The 18,770-nt window shown below is 37.6% G+C and overlaps 1 protein-coding gene and 4 non-coding genes across 5 annotated transcripts; all 5 read right to left on the bottom strand.

Moving 5' to 3' along the window:
* Positions 1–1,184: 1,184 nt before the first annotated feature.
* Positions 1,185–5,555, bottom strand: rpl17 (ribosomal protein L17). The gene is made up of 7 exons (XM_026941368.3): positions 5,502–5,555; positions 4,529–4,578; positions 4,396–4,436; positions 3,636–3,770; positions 2,564–2,662; positions 1,502–1,693; positions 1,185–1,262 (listed from the first exon to the last, which is right to left on the bottom strand). The coding sequence occupies exons 2-7, from the start codon at positions 4,566–4,568 to the stop codon at positions 1,215–1,217; spliced, it is 555 nt and encodes a 184-aa protein (XP_026797169.1). The 5' UTR covers positions 4,569–4,578; positions 5,502–5,555; the 3' UTR covers positions 1,185–1,214.
* On the bottom strand, positions 1,395–1,461 carry LOC113543408 (small nucleolar RNA SNORD58). The gene has a single exon (XR_003404416.1). It is a non-coding gene; the product is annotated as a small nucleolar RNA SNORD58 (small nucleolar RNA).
* Positions 2,739–2,807, bottom strand: LOC113543406 (small nucleolar RNA SNORD58). The gene has a single exon (XR_003404414.1). It is a non-coding gene; the product is annotated as a small nucleolar RNA SNORD58 (small nucleolar RNA).
* Positions 3,840–3,907, bottom strand: LOC113543407 (small nucleolar RNA SNORD58). Its single transcript, XR_003404415.1, has one exon. It is a non-coding gene; the product is annotated as a small nucleolar RNA SNORD58 (small nucleolar RNA).
* On the bottom strand, positions 4,662–4,728 carry LOC113543402 (small nucleolar RNA SNORD58). The gene has a single exon (XR_003404410.1). It is a non-coding gene; the product is annotated as a small nucleolar RNA SNORD58 (small nucleolar RNA).
* Positions 5,556–18,770: the final 13,215 nt, after the last annotated feature.

Here is an 18,770-nt window from a genome sequence, read left to right as displayed (position 1 = left end):
CAACTTCTTTTCTGTGTGAATAAGATAGAAATTTGCTCATCAGTTGCACATGTAAGGAATAAGACTTCTGGGTGTGCTGTTATAATAAACATAATAAATGACAGCCCAGCAAAGTGCTTGAATCTCCTACAGCAGCACATCCCAAATGTTTTATTCATCTTCTACCCCAGTAATTAACTGACAATTACAACTTTAAATTTATTAATGAAAGGATACTTTGTACTTTTTATCCATTTATAGTTACATTAAATGTTGTGGAATACAAGCTAGTTTTGGTCATTTGTGTTGTATTAGCTATAAATAGTTGTTCACTAACAAACCTCAAACTTTAACCTCACTTAAAACAAAATGGAGCTTGTCATGCTAAAATTTCTTGCATAAAGAAACTTTATATAACACAGACACTGGCTTAAACACTGGCTCAAGCTTAAACATAAAAATGCCCAAAAATAAAATACCCACCCATACCTCTTAACATAACATATTTGCTATGTTTGGTGTTTGAAGTTAAACGGACTGGAGCTACAATGCAAAGAAAACTAACCCTTAGCCTCTTAAGTCACAGGCACCTCTACAGATATTATATTCTTCAGTAACACCTTTTGTGCTTTCATAATACATAGTACATTTTTTTTAAAAATTTAATGTGAAGTACCTCTGAATCTCTTGTGATCTAATGTACAACTCTGCCTTCACCAGAGTCTGATCGTGCGGAAAGACATCAAACTGTGTGCTGACGGGGAAAAAGTGATTCAGCTACAACTGTTTCTCTCTATAGGACTGTCATCTTGTCCACGATTATCACCAAGTGTCAGAGTGAGTCATCTATTAATTGATGCCATGTTGTCCGATTGTAATAAATGTCTAACAGATCAGCATATACATGGTTATTACACACTGAATTATCCTCAACACTTTACTGCACCTTTAGCTATACCACATGTTTAAATGTTGATATCTGAGCCTAAACAAGATTCACCTCATCTCCCGATTTCTCATATGGATCATAAAGCATGGAATCTGCATTTTCGTAAGGGCTTTATTTGCATTATTTAGCCCAATTACGAGAGATGGCACATTTATACCAGATTCAATTTAGTCTGCACAACGTGTTGCTGTGTACAAGACCCTCAATTATATAAAAATAGGTGATCAAAATTCAGCAATAACACACATCAGACCACTGTAGTTCAAATGTTGGAATTTATTTACATTTACTCCCGAGCCATGAGTTTCTGCTTCTTCAGCTTCTTCTGGGAAACCTACAAACAACGTTAAAGAGAAATCAATTCATCGTTACAAACAAGGGAGCACCAGCAGCAGAACCAGCACCTTTACACTGTTGTTATAGTTACACTTATGACAAGGTAACGTGCATAAAGCTGGAGTAGCAGGCTGCTCAGGTATATGAGATTCTTTTCATCATTAATCCAAAGGTGTCCTAAGAAGTCATCATTGCAGCCCAACAGAGGAAAGGGGAAAGAAAAGCATAAAAACATACCTTTTTCTTCTGAGCGACCTCCTCTTCTGGTTTGGGGACAATCTGCTCTTTCTCGGTGAGGATCATCTCAATGTGGCAGGGGGAGCTCATGTAAGGGTTGATGCGACCGTGGGCACGGTAGGTACGCCTGCGCATCTTAGGGGCCTTGTTCACCTGGATATGCTCAATCACCAGAGAGTCCACATCCAAACCCTGAGGGAGGAGAGCCAAGACTCAGCTTTACATAGTCACCCTAAAAACCCTGTTACATTTATTTATATGATGATGATGATGATGATGATGATGATTTTCCATTGGACAGTGCCATACGGCCTGGCAGAGCTCTTAAGCCACATCCAGAAAACCAAGTATTTTGGTAGAGTCACAGTCTTATGAAAAAAGGAAGAGCTCCTCTTGTGGTTGTGAGAAATAGTGATGCAAAATACTCCATAAAATGACCGTTTCTTAGGAAACAGAAATTCTCTACAAAAAAGCTTTATGGTGTTGTATTCTGCACGTATAGCACTAGATAGTCTATGAAGCGAGTATATAGCCAACTGTGATTCAGTCTCACTTGATGGATTTTATGTGGTTCACACAAATGTATAACTGATTTGAATGGAACCCTGGTAGGTAACTTTTTCTGTCTCATTCTGGCCCATGAATAAGTTTTATGTATATGGCCATATAGATACAACCCAGATGACATTTTTGACTTTCTGGTTCAGATAATTATATGCAGTGTGAAAGCAAGCCAAACAGCACACAAACCAAAAGAATAAATTTCACTGATTCAGACCAATGCGAATGGACTAACAGGTATGAGACCGGCCTTAGGCAGTCACAGATTCTACAATCATTGAGTTCGACCAATCAGTGATCTGCAGTGTTTCTAGTCCTGGCCAAATGTCTCTCCTTGGTCTCTACTCAAGAACAGTAGAACTGCATTTAGTTACTCAATGATGGAAACAAATATAAGATAAATTGAAGTGATTAGCTATGTTTGCCTCAAAGTTGTAAGCTGTTACATCCCAGTATATAAAACTATTTCTTTAAGGCATGCCTCTGTGTGTAATCAAGTACCTTCAGTTCAGCGTTGCTCTCTGCGTTCTTCAGCATGTGGAGGAGGAACTCTGCGCTTTTCTTAGGCCAGCGTCCCTGAGTCCAGTCATGCTGCTTGGCCTAAGAGGAGTAAAAACTGGCATTTACAGCTCTGCGACTGGACTTTAGATCACTTGTCTTCCCAAAAACACTGCGGGTTGCTCAGATTAATATTGTTGTTTTCATGTTGAATTCCAAAGGTGTCCTAAGATGGTCATCATTGCAACCCGACTACATTTGGCTTAAGATAATAAAAATTATAATAATAAATAAACAATGAAAGCTGCAATCTGACTGACTCCACTCACTTCCATGTATACAGCAGTAATCAAGAATCTTGTGTTTGCTGATAAGCTACAGGAAACAGTCAAGTCTGCCATGTTAGTCAAAGCGCCTGCTATTACACAGGCAGTTCTTGGCCACGTTCACCAACTTCATGTATCCATCATAGTTTTATCTAATAAAATGCATACAAATCTACCTAAAGCAAACCAGTGGAGTTAATCTGCTATTGACTACTTCATTTAACTCCTTCATTCATAATACTCTAACTCTTTCTGAAACATCCTGAATGCATTCTAGTCCAGAACTGTGCTAGAACGCCACCTTATAAATGTACTCAACTGAGGTTCTCAATACAGTGTACACTGTGGAAACTAAATGAAAAGTCACGTATTATGCAGATGCATAACTGCAAAGAACATCAGGAAAAGAAAATTAGTAGCCACTATTAATAGCAGATCTAAACGTGGAAATACTGAGCAATGCTTCAGCGTTCCCAACAGAAAGAGTTTGCCCTACAGCAGGCCTGCTTATTTCTCCCAACTCAGACCACACCTGAACAAGTTGATATGCTGATATCACTGTACAGCACAATTACTTTTACCAGAAGTTAGAGTAAATGACGCTGCAATAGGCGAGTCCTTAATGCGAATTCTAGTTGTTTCATACACTGAAGACAATGATATAGTTTTACATGTGATAGGTTTATACACTGTACACAGGTTACAATAACCCTACAGATGAGGAAAAAGCAGGGAACAGTACGGCTTACCTGGGCACAGCGGCCAACGCCCCCATTGTAACGGCGGAAGGGAACACACTGGTGCTTGACCACGACGTCCTTCAGGTACTTGGTGGCTTTGCGAATGTGCATGCCTTTGATGGCCTGAGCTGTCTCACGCGTGTTCTAGGAAAGACACCACATGTCAAACCAAAATGGAAAACTAACACAAAGTACATTCCACAGGGAAACCCAGCTGCTCAGAATTCGTTCGATTCTTTTCATCATTAATCCAAAGGTGTCCTAAGAAGTCATCACAGCAGCTGGTAGGCTCATACACAACGATAGAATAAAATAAAAATAAAACATGTCAGGCCTCGATCAACCATTTCTGGGCAGTGTTTGACCCCAAATTTAACTCCATTTCAAAGGTTCAAATATTCAAACTTAAAGGCACTTGGTTCACATACTGCATTTCCTGCAACATTTTCATTACTGTAAAGCCCATTTTACACAAAAAACATCATGGCCCGCACACCTCGGGGCATGGAGCAATCATTTCTGCACTTTCTTGCACGTAATTATTAAATTTACTATGCAAATATATAAATGTTATAAAAATACGTTAGCATTTTACGTGATCCCAAAATCTGTTAATCAAATGTGACTTTCTACACTATGTGACAATTTTCACGAAGTTTAACAAAAGCCAGGGAGGCACCGTTCCAATAGGCTACAGTTGTTTAATTTACGGACACTGCAAAATACAACATGAATACTATTATAAAACACAACTGCAGTAAAATTTTACCTTGAAGTGGACGCGAAGGTTGGAGCCCCGCGCCTTGCATGCTGTTGGGGGGAACAAACATAACCGGGTTAAAATGAAGTGACTTTATTAAGCAGAAAAATACAAAAAAAAAAAAAAGAAGAAGAAATCTCACACTTAGTCGGGTTCTCGGGGTCAAGCGAGTAGCGGACCATTTCTGCAGGTCTGTGGACAGAATGAAATGAAATCCTTTAGCCATTAATTTAGTGGATTAAGAATATTTTAATTACAGAAGAAAAAAATACAAGGTTGCTCAGACTGATAGGTTGTTTCATGTTTATTTCCAAAGGTGTCCTAAGATGGTCATCACTGCAACCTGTAACACTTTAAAGGATGCCAAAGAAACAGGCATGTTTCACAGAATTGTAAACAAAAACAAAAAAAAAAAATCAATAAATGAAGTGAACTTCATTACAGTAAGTTTTGAATGAGCAGACCAAACACTGAGGTCAGTGTATTCATTTCTTTCTTTAACTTCCCTACTACCTTAAAGACAACTTCATCCATGATCCATGACAGCTAAATCTCATCTACCAAGTCATTCAGACAAATTATAAACACACCAACCTGTTTAAAGATTACAGACTGGAGGGTGAAATAAAAATATTTAACACGGCATTGTGTTTAAACACGGGCCACAGCTACACGCTCATCGTTTTAATGCTAATTTACACACAAGTGTGTATATGCAAGTTAGCATGAGGCTCTTAAAGCCTATCTTAAAGCTCTCAAAACCTAATAACACATTATGTTGGACAGGTTTTTAACTATCATTAACCTAATATTAACATTAACATCAGTATTAACAAGCAAACCGACATTAAAAACTTATAAATCCGTATCGCATGCCACTACTCCTTTGCTAACTGTGACCATGGCCAATATGGCAGCACTGAAACACCGCAGAGACCACTGCGACAATTTCTCAAAAAAATCACTCAATATACAAGTTCATAATTACAAATGTTATCAAAGACAGACCAAATAACCACGCAAATGTGAAATTCAAACCTAAAACTTTAGGATGACAAAGATATCGAGTGGATAATCTTGTACTTTGTGATGACAGCCATTTTTAGGGCACTTACCTTCTCGGGCCGCAGAAGGGAAGAGGAAGTGCAAGGCATGCTGGGAAATCAAATCAGTTCTGTTTTCTTCGGCGCATATGACCGCGCATGTGAGGGTGCTGTAAACGCCACAGCGACACTCAGCGGTCAAATGCTGTCATAACGTTTTTAACAAAATAATAATTATTATTATTAATTCAAATCAATTCAATTTTATTCGTATAGCGCTTTTAACAATGAACATTGTCTGTTTTTTTATTATTTAAAATTGGAAATAAACAGAAGATTTTAGAATTTTGAAATATCTAAAACAAAGAAAATAAATGTTCAAAATCTTGAATATTTTAATATTCAAGATTCTGCACTATTTCTAGATCTCTAAGCAACTTTGTTATATTGACGGTGTTAACTGCTTTGTACAAAAGCTCATTTTCCTCATGGCTAACCTCTTCTATTGAAGCATGTGTTCAGAAAGTCTGAAAGATTTGATCTAAAATAGATCGTAAGGTTTTGCACAAACTTGTGGAGTCCATGCCAGCTCGAGTGCACAATGTCATTTAAGCAAAAAGGGGATGTACTAAATACTAATAAACTCTGAAATTCATGTAAATTTTTTAAAAATTCTACTTTTCACTCAAGTTGTTGTCAATAATACAATTTGTAACGGAAATTACAATTATTGTATTAAATTAGAAAAGAATGCAAAATAGAAGCAGTTTCACTAGTGGTCCCAGACTTTTGGACCCCACTGTATATTATAAAATGAGCATAAAAAAATGTGCATGGGAACTTTAGTGTAAAATATTTTTGTGCAAACAGCTATTATAGTGCACTTTGCTAAGGAACTGGAGCAAACAAAGTGACAAAGTAAACGAAAATTAATTTAAAATGTGAAACAAAAAGGAGATTTTAGTCTTTTTTTTATTTTGCGTCACATTCCCTACATCCAAGTCCAGTCAGTCCAAAGTGAAAACAGAAGAGGAAAAAACAATTGTGTCATACATATGTGTTTTACACTTTGTTTGGGCCTCTTATAGACAGCCTGTAAACATTCTGTATGATAATGAGTCGATTCATCCCAGAAATATATTCACACTGACACCCTGCAGACATATTCATCTATACATACGGTATGTTGTTAGATCAGAGTAATAATCAGAATCATATTCGCCATAATCCCCAAATGTACATGTATATAGGAATTTAACTTGGCAGATCAGCGCAAGAAACATATAATGTGCAACAGTGTGTAACATACAGACATACAGAACAACAAATGTGCAGACACAAATACTGTACACTAAAGAATAAATACAAAACACATGTAATGCAATAACACAATAAATACAAAGTCTGGTGAAGGCAGGGCAAGTTCTGATCATTTGTTGTGGATGGCTTGGTGAGAAGAATGATCTCTGTTGGGAAAAAAAATGGTTAAGATGTCATGTGGAACTGGTTCTTATATCTGAAACAGATAATTCCCCAGGTGTGTCCGGTCCATGAAGATTTTTTCAGCTTGCTTCTTGCCCTGAAGTCATACGGCTCCTGAATCGACAGCTGCTGCTGACCAGTCAGCCTTTCTGCAGTGCACACAATTCACAGGAGGATGCCGAGCTGAACCGCAGAGTTATCGATGATGATAAAATGCTCTCGATAGTGGATCTGTAAACTGAGATAGAAGAGATGTTGAGTTTCCACAGTTTCTGATGAGCTTTCCTGATTAAGGTTGTTGAGTTTATTTCCCATTTGAGGTCTTTGGAGATGTTGGTTCCTAGGAATTTGAAATCCTCATAGAGGGATCTCTGGTTCTCCTGGACCTGCTGGATGAGGAATACAGAGTGTGTTGACCTGAAGGCTTACTACAGAGTTCAGGGCTTCATCTTTAGAGTCCAGGCCTTACAGACTAGGAACAGATTAAAAGAGGTACAAAGGAGATGCCAGCCTGTCAATTTTTGGTCCCACTTTTTTTATGTGATCCAGGAATTGGTAATCTTTTCATAATTATTTACATATTAAATAAACAAAATTATCTAAAATATCTGCATGTTTTGCTTTCTCTAGTATAAATAAATTTGCCACTTCATTTTATTAAGCAATACTAAATAACAAATGACTCCACATTACTGACTGCATGGTTGTTGATTTCCAGAGGGGTGATGATGAGGTGGGTTCTTGCGAAAATCAACCACCATTTTGTGAGCTCCAGGAACCCGGATGGGCCACTTCTCTCTTACAAGCAGACTCATCATTGTTGCTAATGAGGTGAATTATAGTTTGCAAAATTTATCAGTTTGATGAAAGGGTTGCTGGATGTGCATTCACTGTTGTACAAGAAGTACAGGAGAGCTGAGAGCACACAGTCTTGTGGAGAGCCAGTGCTGATGGATAGGCTTTCTGACTGGTAGCATCCCAGTCACACAAACCAGTCAACCATCACCTGACAGTTGGAGGGGTCCACACTCAGTTGCAGTAGTTTGCTGTAGAGTCATTCTGGCACAACTGTATTAAAGGCAGAGCTGAAGTCTACAAACAAGACTCCGGCATTAGCCTAGAGTGTCCAGAGGACATCGTATAGACTCAGGTTGACTGCGTCATCCACTGAGTGATTTGCTCTATAAGCAAACTGCACTGGGTCAAGAAGGGGGTCAGTGATAGACTAGTAGTTAGTTTTTTAGAGCTTTGAAAATGAGATGCATGTCATGCACTGGGTATTGATACTGCAAATATGATTTCAAAACACAGACAAAACGTTCTCATTTGGGACCTTCGGACTGCTATGTCTTGCACTCAAATCAGTTTTTACCTAATCAACTCTACATATCCCTGCTTGGATTGAAGGTGCTTCCTGAGTTTGAAATATGTACTTTGAAATATTGAAAAATAATGTTTAAAAAAAAAAAGCTGTAGAACTGTGCATCTTCAAGAAAGGATTTACTGGAGAAATTCTGTAATTTCCTTATTTTGCCACTAGATGGCAGCAAATGACAAACTCAAAACAACAAGAACCTTGTAGAGCCTTTTAGGTACATTATTCCTGATCTGATAGAGGTGTCATTAGCCTTTAGGGGCATTTCAATTATATACCATGTGACTAAATGACGCCAATGGATGATAATAATAGAGAATAATATATAACACAGGAAACTCATTATATCTATAAAAAAAAAAAAAAAAAAAAAAAAAACTTGCTTAGTGCCTAGAGTTCGTGTATTACATTTGTGCTTTGGGGTTTTTGGATTTGGCTTCCCTGCTGAAAAAATCATGAGAAACCATTAGACATTTCTAGTCTATAGTTCCTAATAGGTTTTAAAGAGTTTCTGGTTGTCTGTAATGGTAGTTTAATGGAATGTGTAAGCTCTAATGGTTTCTATTGCATGGGATAGCTGAGTAGTTGAATCAGATGTGTTAGAGCAGAGGACACAGTAAAAAGTGAGGACAGAGAACACCAGGACCAGGGCTGGGAACCAGTGACTAAACCTGTGGTCGAATTTTAATCTTATAGTAAAAGAAGGTCCAGATGGATTCACTAATAGTATACCCTCACCAGAAGTCCCATTATGTGATGGAAACCATTAGAGATTTTTCTAATGGATTGTAACTGTTTTTTTTTTTTTTGTTTGGTTGTTTGTTTGTTTTTTAGATTTGTGTAACATCAGTCGCACAATGTATTTTTTTCTCTTTTTGTGGAGACCCTTGATTTAAATTATTATTGCGACTAATAAATCCACCTTAAAGTTTGTTTTTCTTTTTTTTCTCTCTCTCTCTTTTGTGATGTATTTACTTCTGTTCAACATCTGAGCTTTTCATTAGTGTGAATAGTGACATGTGTGTGAGTCAGCATGACAGACAGGGCCTGTCTGCATATTTTATAAATTGCAATGCAAAGTAATGTTATTTTATATTACTAAAATGTAGAGAAAGATTTCAAAACATTTGCGACCATAAGAAGAACAGCAATATCTCATAATATCACTAATTATGACTGGTTTCGAAAAAATACCAATGAGGCGTTTGGGAGCCAAAGGAGTCGACTCTCATTTATAAGCTGAGCCAATTGATCTGACTCACTGAACAGAGCAGGAATTCCCATCACTACTTTGTTAAAACATTTAGCTCATTTGTCTAATGTTGTCATTTTACCAATGATAGGTGCATTCCTGTCATAGTGGGCTGGAGTGTGGAACACTGATGAAAACAGAAAAACTTGAAATCCTATTAAACAGTCCTACTTTCTTTAGATATCTCAATAATGCTTTATTTATTTTAGATTGTTCCAAACCATTAAGCAGCAGATTATTAAGTGATACATTTCCTATTCCCTTCCTCTCCATTCTTCCAACAGATAGGTCCTTTGTCTTTCAAAAGCATCACAATATAATAGAACATGCTCATCAGTTTCTGCTGATCCTCACTTACTGCAATTTCCAGACTCATGTTTCCCTATTTCATAGAGAGAATAATTTAGCTGTATGCCCAATGTGAAGTCTAGCTACAATTGTATTTTCTCTTCTTCTTTCTCTACCAACCTGATTTTGAATATGATATAGCTGTCTTCCCCTTTCTTCCTCATCCCAACTTCTTGCCACTTTTTTTTCATATCAGTTCTGATTAAAACCATAACTTCTGTTGTACTTAATGAGATATTTATATTAGAAAATTTCAGAGCCTGCTGTGCCAGATGGTCTACCTCTTCATTTCCATCCACCCCCACATGTGCTGGAACCCAAAGAAAGAATATCTTTATACCTACGTTTTTAACTCTAAACAAACTTAAGAATATTTCATACAAAATATCTTGTCTGGAAGATCAACCACTTAATAGGCATGATAATGCAGAAAATGAGACTGAGCAGATCACCATGCTCAAAGGTCGAGTATCCTCCACCCATCACATAGCTAACAAACTTTCTATCGTCTCTATTGAGAATACTCCTACTGTCCTTTTTGCAATTTTAATGTGAAAATGTGGAATATACCCAGCTGCTGCAACTTGATCAGTTTCAGGATCTTCAGAAACATCCCGTAAATATTGTAATCATTTAGTAATATTTCTTCTCTAGATACTGTTTAACCACTACTTCCTCTGGTATTACTCTATTTTTCTCATTAATTATTACTTGCAATTGGAGATCCACTGAAGGCATCGGGAATAACCAAGGGGAACGAGATGACACACCCACAGTAGGGCTCATATCTATATTTAACAGTCCTGTAGACTGGGCTTCTTTTTTGGCGATCCATCCAAAACTTCTAAGATTGGCTGACTAATGCTCCCAGAGGTTCACCAGTATGTTTTTAACTGGATGAGATTCACTATGTCCCTTTATTGGCATCCAGTATGCCAAGAATAATTTTAGCCTTCGAATGTCAAGAAGCAATTCACACATTTCTACCTGCAGAGCAGGGATGGGAGAAGATCTGAGAGCCCCACGTTATCCACAAATAGAGACTTCTCAACTTCTGTACCAACCTGGGAGAAAACATCATTAATCATTTCATTAAAAAGGATAGGACTACACACACTATCTTGAGGAGTACTTTTTCCTATGTAACAAATTTTAGAATATGAAGATCCCACCCTGACTTGAATAGATCTGTCTAAAGAGAACGTAATGAATCCAATTAAACATTTTCCCTCCAATACCTATCTTATCCAAATTGATTAAAAGCCCTTCTTTCCACAACATATAATAGGCTTTCTCCACATCAAAAGCATTCCTACTAATATTTCCTTGTTAACTTGAGGCTTCCTAATATCAGACTCCAATCATAGCACTACATCCATAGTATTCCATGTTTTCTGGAATCCACTCTGATGTGGAGGAAAAAGGCCTTTACTTTCCAGCACATGCCTCAACCTAAATATATCCATTCTGTCCATAATCTTGCACAGATTAGAAGTTAATGCAGTGGGCCTATAGTTGGAAGCTATTGAGTAGTCCTTTCCTGGTTTTGCCACTGGGACAGTTATCCCATGTTTCCAGCTAGTAGGAAGAATCCCTTTTTCCCAAATCTTATTAAAGAGGCATAATGATATATATATATATATATATATATATATATATATATATATATATATATATATCATTGTGTGTGTGTGTGTCTGAAAGATGTTTAACCATTTCATAACTATCACAGATTATGATTTGCTGTGGGATATTTTGTAATTACACTATTCAGCCACTAGATGGCAACAAAGTACACATTCAGTAAAGACCTGTATAAATCTCAAGTAAATTATTTATTACATAGGCCTATATGTTAGGGGAATCATTAGGCTTTAGGGTGAGCTTTAATTATAGGGTGCCACGTGACAGTGAATGCCTGAAGGGCAATACATTATAGCATTTTAGCTGTTTTTATAATGTCTTTATATATTCTGGATGCATTTTAAAGCGGTTAATTTCCACTTTGCTCACGATGATGTTCTCCTACTGGGATTAACATCTCAACTTAATGTGACTAATATGACGGAAGTGGCTGATCAGTCATATAGGCAGTTTTATGCTCTCAACCAATTTAAACAACCTTCATATATTGGTGATAGTGCTAGGCCAAGTCAAAATAACCTTGAACTGTGAAGCTCTGGAACCCCTTGATGTTCAGAGCTGATTTTAGTCATATAACTATATATCATGTGTGTGTGTGTGTGTTGGTGGGTGTCAACTTCTCTTTATAACTGAAGTGCTTCAAATACAGGGATCTTAAGGGGCATGTAGTAGGATTACTATTAGACTTTGATGAGAGCAGCAGAAAACATCCGGGTGTCAGGGCACTCTGGGGGGAACAGAGCTATTTGGCGAGGGCTCAGAAATTCTCTCAGAGTACTCCCAGAGGAGTTAAGATCTGAGTAGCACAGCTTTTCTCCTGTCAAGAGAAAGAACGAATAGTGCGAACTCTCTGCTTTTCTCTGCATCAAGTGCTGATGGAGGAGCGCCGGCTCACTGAATCAGTCGCACGCAGCAGAGTCTCCTGTTTCTCACCACTTCCTGCTTCCTAACACCCCCCCACCCCCACCCCCACCCCCACCCCCAATCTCCATCATCCTGGTCTATTTCTTTTTATAAATCAGCAGCCAAAGTGTGCACATCTCCTCCAGGTAATCATGGATACACAACTCGTCCTGCTCATCCTCATCTTAACGAAAGGTTTGTGTTTGTGTTGCAGTATTGAGCTGCTGTCTGGAAAATGTGCTGACAGATGACTTACGGCGCCCCACAAGAACAAGCCCTGGGACAGCTTGAGCACCGATCGCTGATCAATGTGCATTTTTTTAAGAACAAGCATTACATTACATGAGGATATGTTCTGTGTAGCAAAAGCACATCGATCCTTTAAAACAGCACACACTTGCATGAGGTATGTGCATTATCCTGCTGAGCTTGTGTATCTCCATTATACTTGTCTTTTGAATGATATCAGGACAAAATAATAAGCCAGTTTTTTTGCAGCTCTGCAGAATTTCTTGCTGGTGCTTGGCACCATCTTGGTATTTTCAGCTAATGGATTAGTCTTTGGTCTTCCATTTAATCCATTTAACCATCTATGGTGAAAAAAGTTTATCATACATTTCTAATCCTGATGGCTCTATCCTTAATGCCAATGCCATTTAGCATTCTGGCCCACTCCTTAACACTGACACACACAGATGGAGCATGCAGCTGAGGGACGCTTTATATGAGAGGACTATTAAAGTGAGTAATGCAGATGCTGAGTCAGCAGCACGCTCGTTATTCATGTATGTTACCAGGTGATGGAGTTATGGCTGAGTGCAATAAGAGAGGAATGATTTACTGAATCCCTTTTACTGAAGCAACCTGTGTGAGCTGTGAGAGTGAAAGCCATGCTGAGTAACAGCCTGTCTATCTATCCTTGCATCTGTCTGTCTGTCTGTCTGTCTGTTGGCAGCTGCATTGCTGCAGTGAGTCCTGCCCGTGAAGTGAAGTGCTCTTGCTCTCTTCCTCTAACCCCTCCCCCTCCTCTTCCTCCTCCTCTTCTTCACTGCAGAAAAGCAACGACAGGACCAAGAGGAGGAGTGGGAGTGTTTTGGAAAGACAGAGAGACTGCAGCACTGCAGAAGCTGGGCGTTGGCTTCAAATTAATGAGAGTAAAAGAGAAAAAAAGGAGAAGCAATGACAGACATGGAGAGCAGGGTGGAGTTGGGTTGGGTATGTTGGAGGTAACGGGACTTATTGGAGCAGAAGGCTAACAAGTTGGCAAGTCAAGCTCAAATGCAGTGCAAGAAAAGTCACAGTTTAATGTTTTTTCTCAATACTTTTGTGTAAAACTGATTCTAGGGCGAGGCTACATATGACCTCACAAAACTAATGCACCAATCATGCCCAAGATTAGAATGATAATGATGATGATGATGATGATGATGTGGCACTCAGAAATGTTTACCCCGAGAAACAGGATGTAAGTGAGGTAGTTTGCTAGCTTAGAGATGGTGGTAACATTATATTCTGCCAGGTATAGACTCGTTAAATGTGAAAATGAGGATGTATATCTTGATTGAAACCCCACTAATGTGAGCTTGATTAGCAATTAGCTAACCAACTAGCTAAATTAACTAACAGTAGCCTTATTAGGCTATTAGTGATGGCTGGAGGGCATTTCTAATTTGCATATTCATAGATTCATAGATTCATAGATACATGTTTACTGCTAGCTCACTAACTTAGCTTACTGTAACCCACTGTTGATGAAAGTCATCCATATTAGGTGTTATTTGTACCAAATGAGCAAATATTTTTTGAAATTTTGACTCTATTCCCTGTTCTTTTTAGTCATATTTCAACAATAAATTTACAACAAATTATGGTTCATTGTAATTGTTTCCTGTGGTGAACTAGCAAGGATGCAGATTAAGAAACGCCCATAGTCTGTTAACATTCATGCTAAACCTTTATTTACACCACATTTATTACATCCTGTGTGTCATTGTGGCTCTGAGTCCTGTTTCTGTCCTCTCGATTCTCGGCCTTATTTCTTGTTTCCAGCTCGGTGTAGTCTATTAACCTTTCTATAACCCGGTTTACTCTGGTTTCCTGCTGTGACTTTGTTTTTTTCTGTTTGAATTTGTCTGTATTAACTGATTGTTAAGCTTGGACTCTTACAATGGACTCTTGAATATGATGTTTGAAAATTAAATAAATAAATAAATAAATAAATAAATAAATGTCTTTACATCAGTGGTCTCGGAGTCCATCATGAGACGCTTGAGCTTTAATATTTCACTTTAGCAGGAGCAGCTCATGAAAATAAGTTTTGATGGGGCAAGACACTACTAATGACTTAGGCTCAAAAAAAATAAGGTCAAGAGTCTACTATCTAGTGAAACTTTAGAGTAACCTTGTAATAGGCAGCTCAGAGTTGACAAGACAATTCCCTTTCTGACGTAACACTGCCAATTCACTTTGCCTCATTGTAAAGAAATTTAGCTCATCGATCTTTCTGATGTGCAACTTGTTGGATTTTCCATTTCTGACCATTAGGTGTAATAATAAATCTACTGAGCTAAATGGAGAACTCCATATGTTGCTCCACAATTGCACTACATCTACATCCGTTTATATCTGTGAAACAGCAACATTTTTTAAACGTGTTGGTCACTCATAACAGGTAATTAGTATTTCAGTGGAGTTTGTGAGTGAGGACTTTATGAAGATTGTTGAATGGCTGATATAAATGGATGGGCTCTGCTCCACATGCCCCTATGGAAGAGCTGCCACAGAGCTTTTGCTTTAATATCTTAATGTCACCTAGGGGAAATCAATGTAATGTGTGCCTGTATAATAAGTGTCCTTATGTGCTTAAGGTCATAAGAATAAATTTAAAAAGATTTTGAGAGTGTGAGTAAAGCAACGTTATTTTCTGTATGTACTTGATCAGAGCTGTGCATGGTGGTGTTTTACAGTGTTTTTATGATGATTAAAAGACTAAATATATGAGACCTCAAGCAATGCGCACACTGAAGAAACATGTACTGGTCTAAGATTTGTATGCTGCTACAAAAAAATTATTTTGGGGGAAATGATAATAGCAGAACAGCTGAACTGCCCAATTATAATATGTGCTTGCTTATAGGTTATTATTATTATTACAAAGACATTCTGAAGCAAAGATTCCTTAAAAAATACTGAAATTAAACATTCCTTCGTAAATACTATAAAGAGCATCATGAATCTGAACAGACAAACTTCTTAACAAAGAGGTTTTAATCACAAGTTGTAGACTGTGAATAAAATCATGGTTTCAGTGAGAAAACATTCCCACATTTAGTTTCTTTTTGTGCCTTGTTTTTGTGACTCCAAATTAAAAGAGCACTCTTACTCTAACTCTTTATGACACACTGGCTTGTGTGCATGAAGCGTGAGCTTTAATAATTAATTGACTGAGCCCCGGTTAAATATTAAAGGTTACACTATATATTATTTATTATATATAACATTATTTGGGACACTGTGAAAAAACACTAGTTCTATTTTTTTTTTAAACCTATTAGATCCTTTTAATATATTTTGTACATGGGAAAGGAGGGTAAATGAAACCTTAGGACCAAAAATATTTTAGCATGTCCATTCTGCACCTTTTTGTTGTCTGCTATTTGTAATAATAGAGTCAGTCAGTGATATTAAATGTTCTGATAATGTTTTCATATTAAATATTAATATTAATTATATATTGTATATTGTCTGGTTTGAATATCGGAAACTGGCTGCATCCTGACTGGCTGAAGAAAAATGGAGAAAAGAATAACAAAATGTAGTTTTTAATATGCAATTTTTTACATTTTCAATACATTTCCATTTTAAATAATGTTTTTTAAAGTCTCTTTGTGCTGATAGAGGAAAAATACTTGTGTATGGCCTTTTCTACATGTATAGATGATTACACTGTTATAAGACGGAATATAAGCAAGACAGCAGTGGATAAAAAGTCTCTGTGGGGGATCTGATCTCTCTGTCTCTCTTCTGTATTCACCTCTCTGAGTGTTGTGTATAGGCTGTGCAGTGCTCGTCATGTGGTTGCTGAGCTTAAGGAGATGGCTTTAAGACCTTGATGAATAGGCGCTCCTGAAAAACACAGCGTCCCTCTGCAGCATGGTGAAGGAGAGTGTATGGTCAGCCTCTGCACACAGACTTTATTTAATAATTCATATTTAAAACTTCATAGTAATTAATACGGTTAGAAAACTATGAGTTAAGAAACACATTAAAACACAAAGAAAAGAAAAACAGTGAAAAAATCAATAAATAAAAATAAAATTAAAAATAAAAATAATAAATATCATAGTTTTTGCACTTTCAACAGTGTTGATGTTTTTGTGAAATACATGTCCAAAATGTACATTTCTGGACAGAAAATATTATTTTAAAAAAGTGTCAGAAATTTTACTTCAAATAAAAAATGTAGTAAACATGCTATAGTTTATTCCTATCACAATGCTTTTACTGGGTGTTGGAACATTGTTCTTCATCATCTTTAGATAATGAAAGTTGTTTTACTGCAATAATAAACTAAATTATTCTGTTTGTACATAGAAGTTGGTCAGAAGAGAAAATATAAAGATGTGGCCACTTATGAATAATCACACAATAATCAGGAACATTGACAAACCTGGAACTTGACAAATTGCTGGCCAACCAAAGCATTCTCTACAGCTGCTTATAACAATTCATACGACTTACTGATGTGGTTTCTTATGTTGTATAACACTCTGTTATCTATAAACATGAGCAAAAGGACAAAGCCACAGAAAAAAAATGTGGAATTAGTTGTCTTACTACTGAAATATCACATACTATAGTTTGGTGTCACTCAAACTCAGATGAGAGGCGTGGCTTAACTTTTAAAGATGGAGCTATAGATTATTAGTGATTCTGATGGTCATATAGTTATCATATAGTCTTTTAGATGTTTGATGGTTTAGATATGCAATTTGTAACTATGATGCTAAACTAGCAGTTATTAGCTTCTGTAAATTGTAAGCAATGTTTAGACTCGTAGCTTGAGTGAAAAACTAAAGAAGCAGAAGACAGAGAAGTCATTATTTATTGTAACAATACATTAGACCTTCAAGTAATGCAGTTCACGGATATGAATTCTGAGTGCGACCAATCCCCCAGCACCACCCCCACCACACACACACACACACACACACACACACACACACACACAAACACACACACTTTCCAAGGTCACCTTAATTTCTAAAGCTGGCCACTATCACAGCTGAACAATAACAGCTCTAAATGAGGAAAACGCAGCCACAATATGATAAACTAAGTGCATTTATGGTAATAAAGCCAAATCGAGTCTATCGCTGGATCAGCACTAATTGAGTCAGCACTTTAGCAAGGGGATAGGGGGCAGCCCTTGTGGTTTTACTGCCCAACAGAGGGCAGCGTTATCTCTGCTTCAGTGTAACAGTGCACCATAAAAATATAGACACACACACACACACTCCGCAGTGCAGAAACCCGCCTGCACTGTTATCAATTACGCCTCCATCGTAGATCAGCAGGCCGGCGTGCAGACGCAGCACATTCGACCAGGCCTAGAAACGCAGGGTGCGGAGCGGAGAGCTGCAGCTACTTGAGTCCTGGGTGTAATAAAAGCAACAAACCCTGCAGCTCACTAACACTCACACTCACTCACACACACGCATCTGAAAAGGGGAGAGTGTCTACAGATGGCAGCCTTGATCTTTCCAAAAATGTTGTGACATATTCAGCTGAGTCATAGTCACAAACTAGCTAACTAACCAACCATAAACTGTGAAAAAAAAATTTTTTTTTTAAAAAGTAAAAATCATGGCATCAAATCCAGCTTCCTGTCTGACTGCAAACCACCACCTCTTTTTTCAGGAATAATTTATAGTCTGTGTTGGGATTATTCTATTAAATCTCACACAGCTAAAATTAGCATCTCTGCCTTAATGATCATCTGCACTGCAGTATGAAGGACCGCCCCTATAGAGGTCAAGGCAGCCAAAGCAGCTATGCTACATATTGACAATGAACATTCACATAGTTCAAAAATGTTAAACCTAATGCTCAAAAAAGTTATTCAAGTTATTGTCCCAGTGCCCTATGTTCATGAAGTCCTGTGTGTCAAGGGTACTGTTCCAAGAGCATTACGTTCCTAGGGATTTATCTTCCCTAAAATCTATAAGGGTCCAAGGGCCTTTATTTCTTGGGCCCCTTTATCCCAGGGTCCTATATGTTTTAAGGTCTCTATGGTCCTAGTGCTCTATGTTCCCAATGTCTGATATTCCCAGTGCCC

Source organism: Pangasianodon hypophthalmus, chromosome 15 (genome assembly GCF_027358585.1).
Source record: "Pangasianodon hypophthalmus isolate fPanHyp1 chromosome 15, fPanHyp1.pri, whole genome shotgun sequence".
Classification (NCBI taxonomy): Eukaryota; Metazoa; Chordata; class Actinopteri; order Siluriformes; family Pangasiidae; genus Pangasianodon; species Pangasianodon hypophthalmus.
The sequence above is the reverse complement of the archived record's forward strand: the minus strand, read 5'-3'. Positions and strand labels throughout refer to the sequence as shown.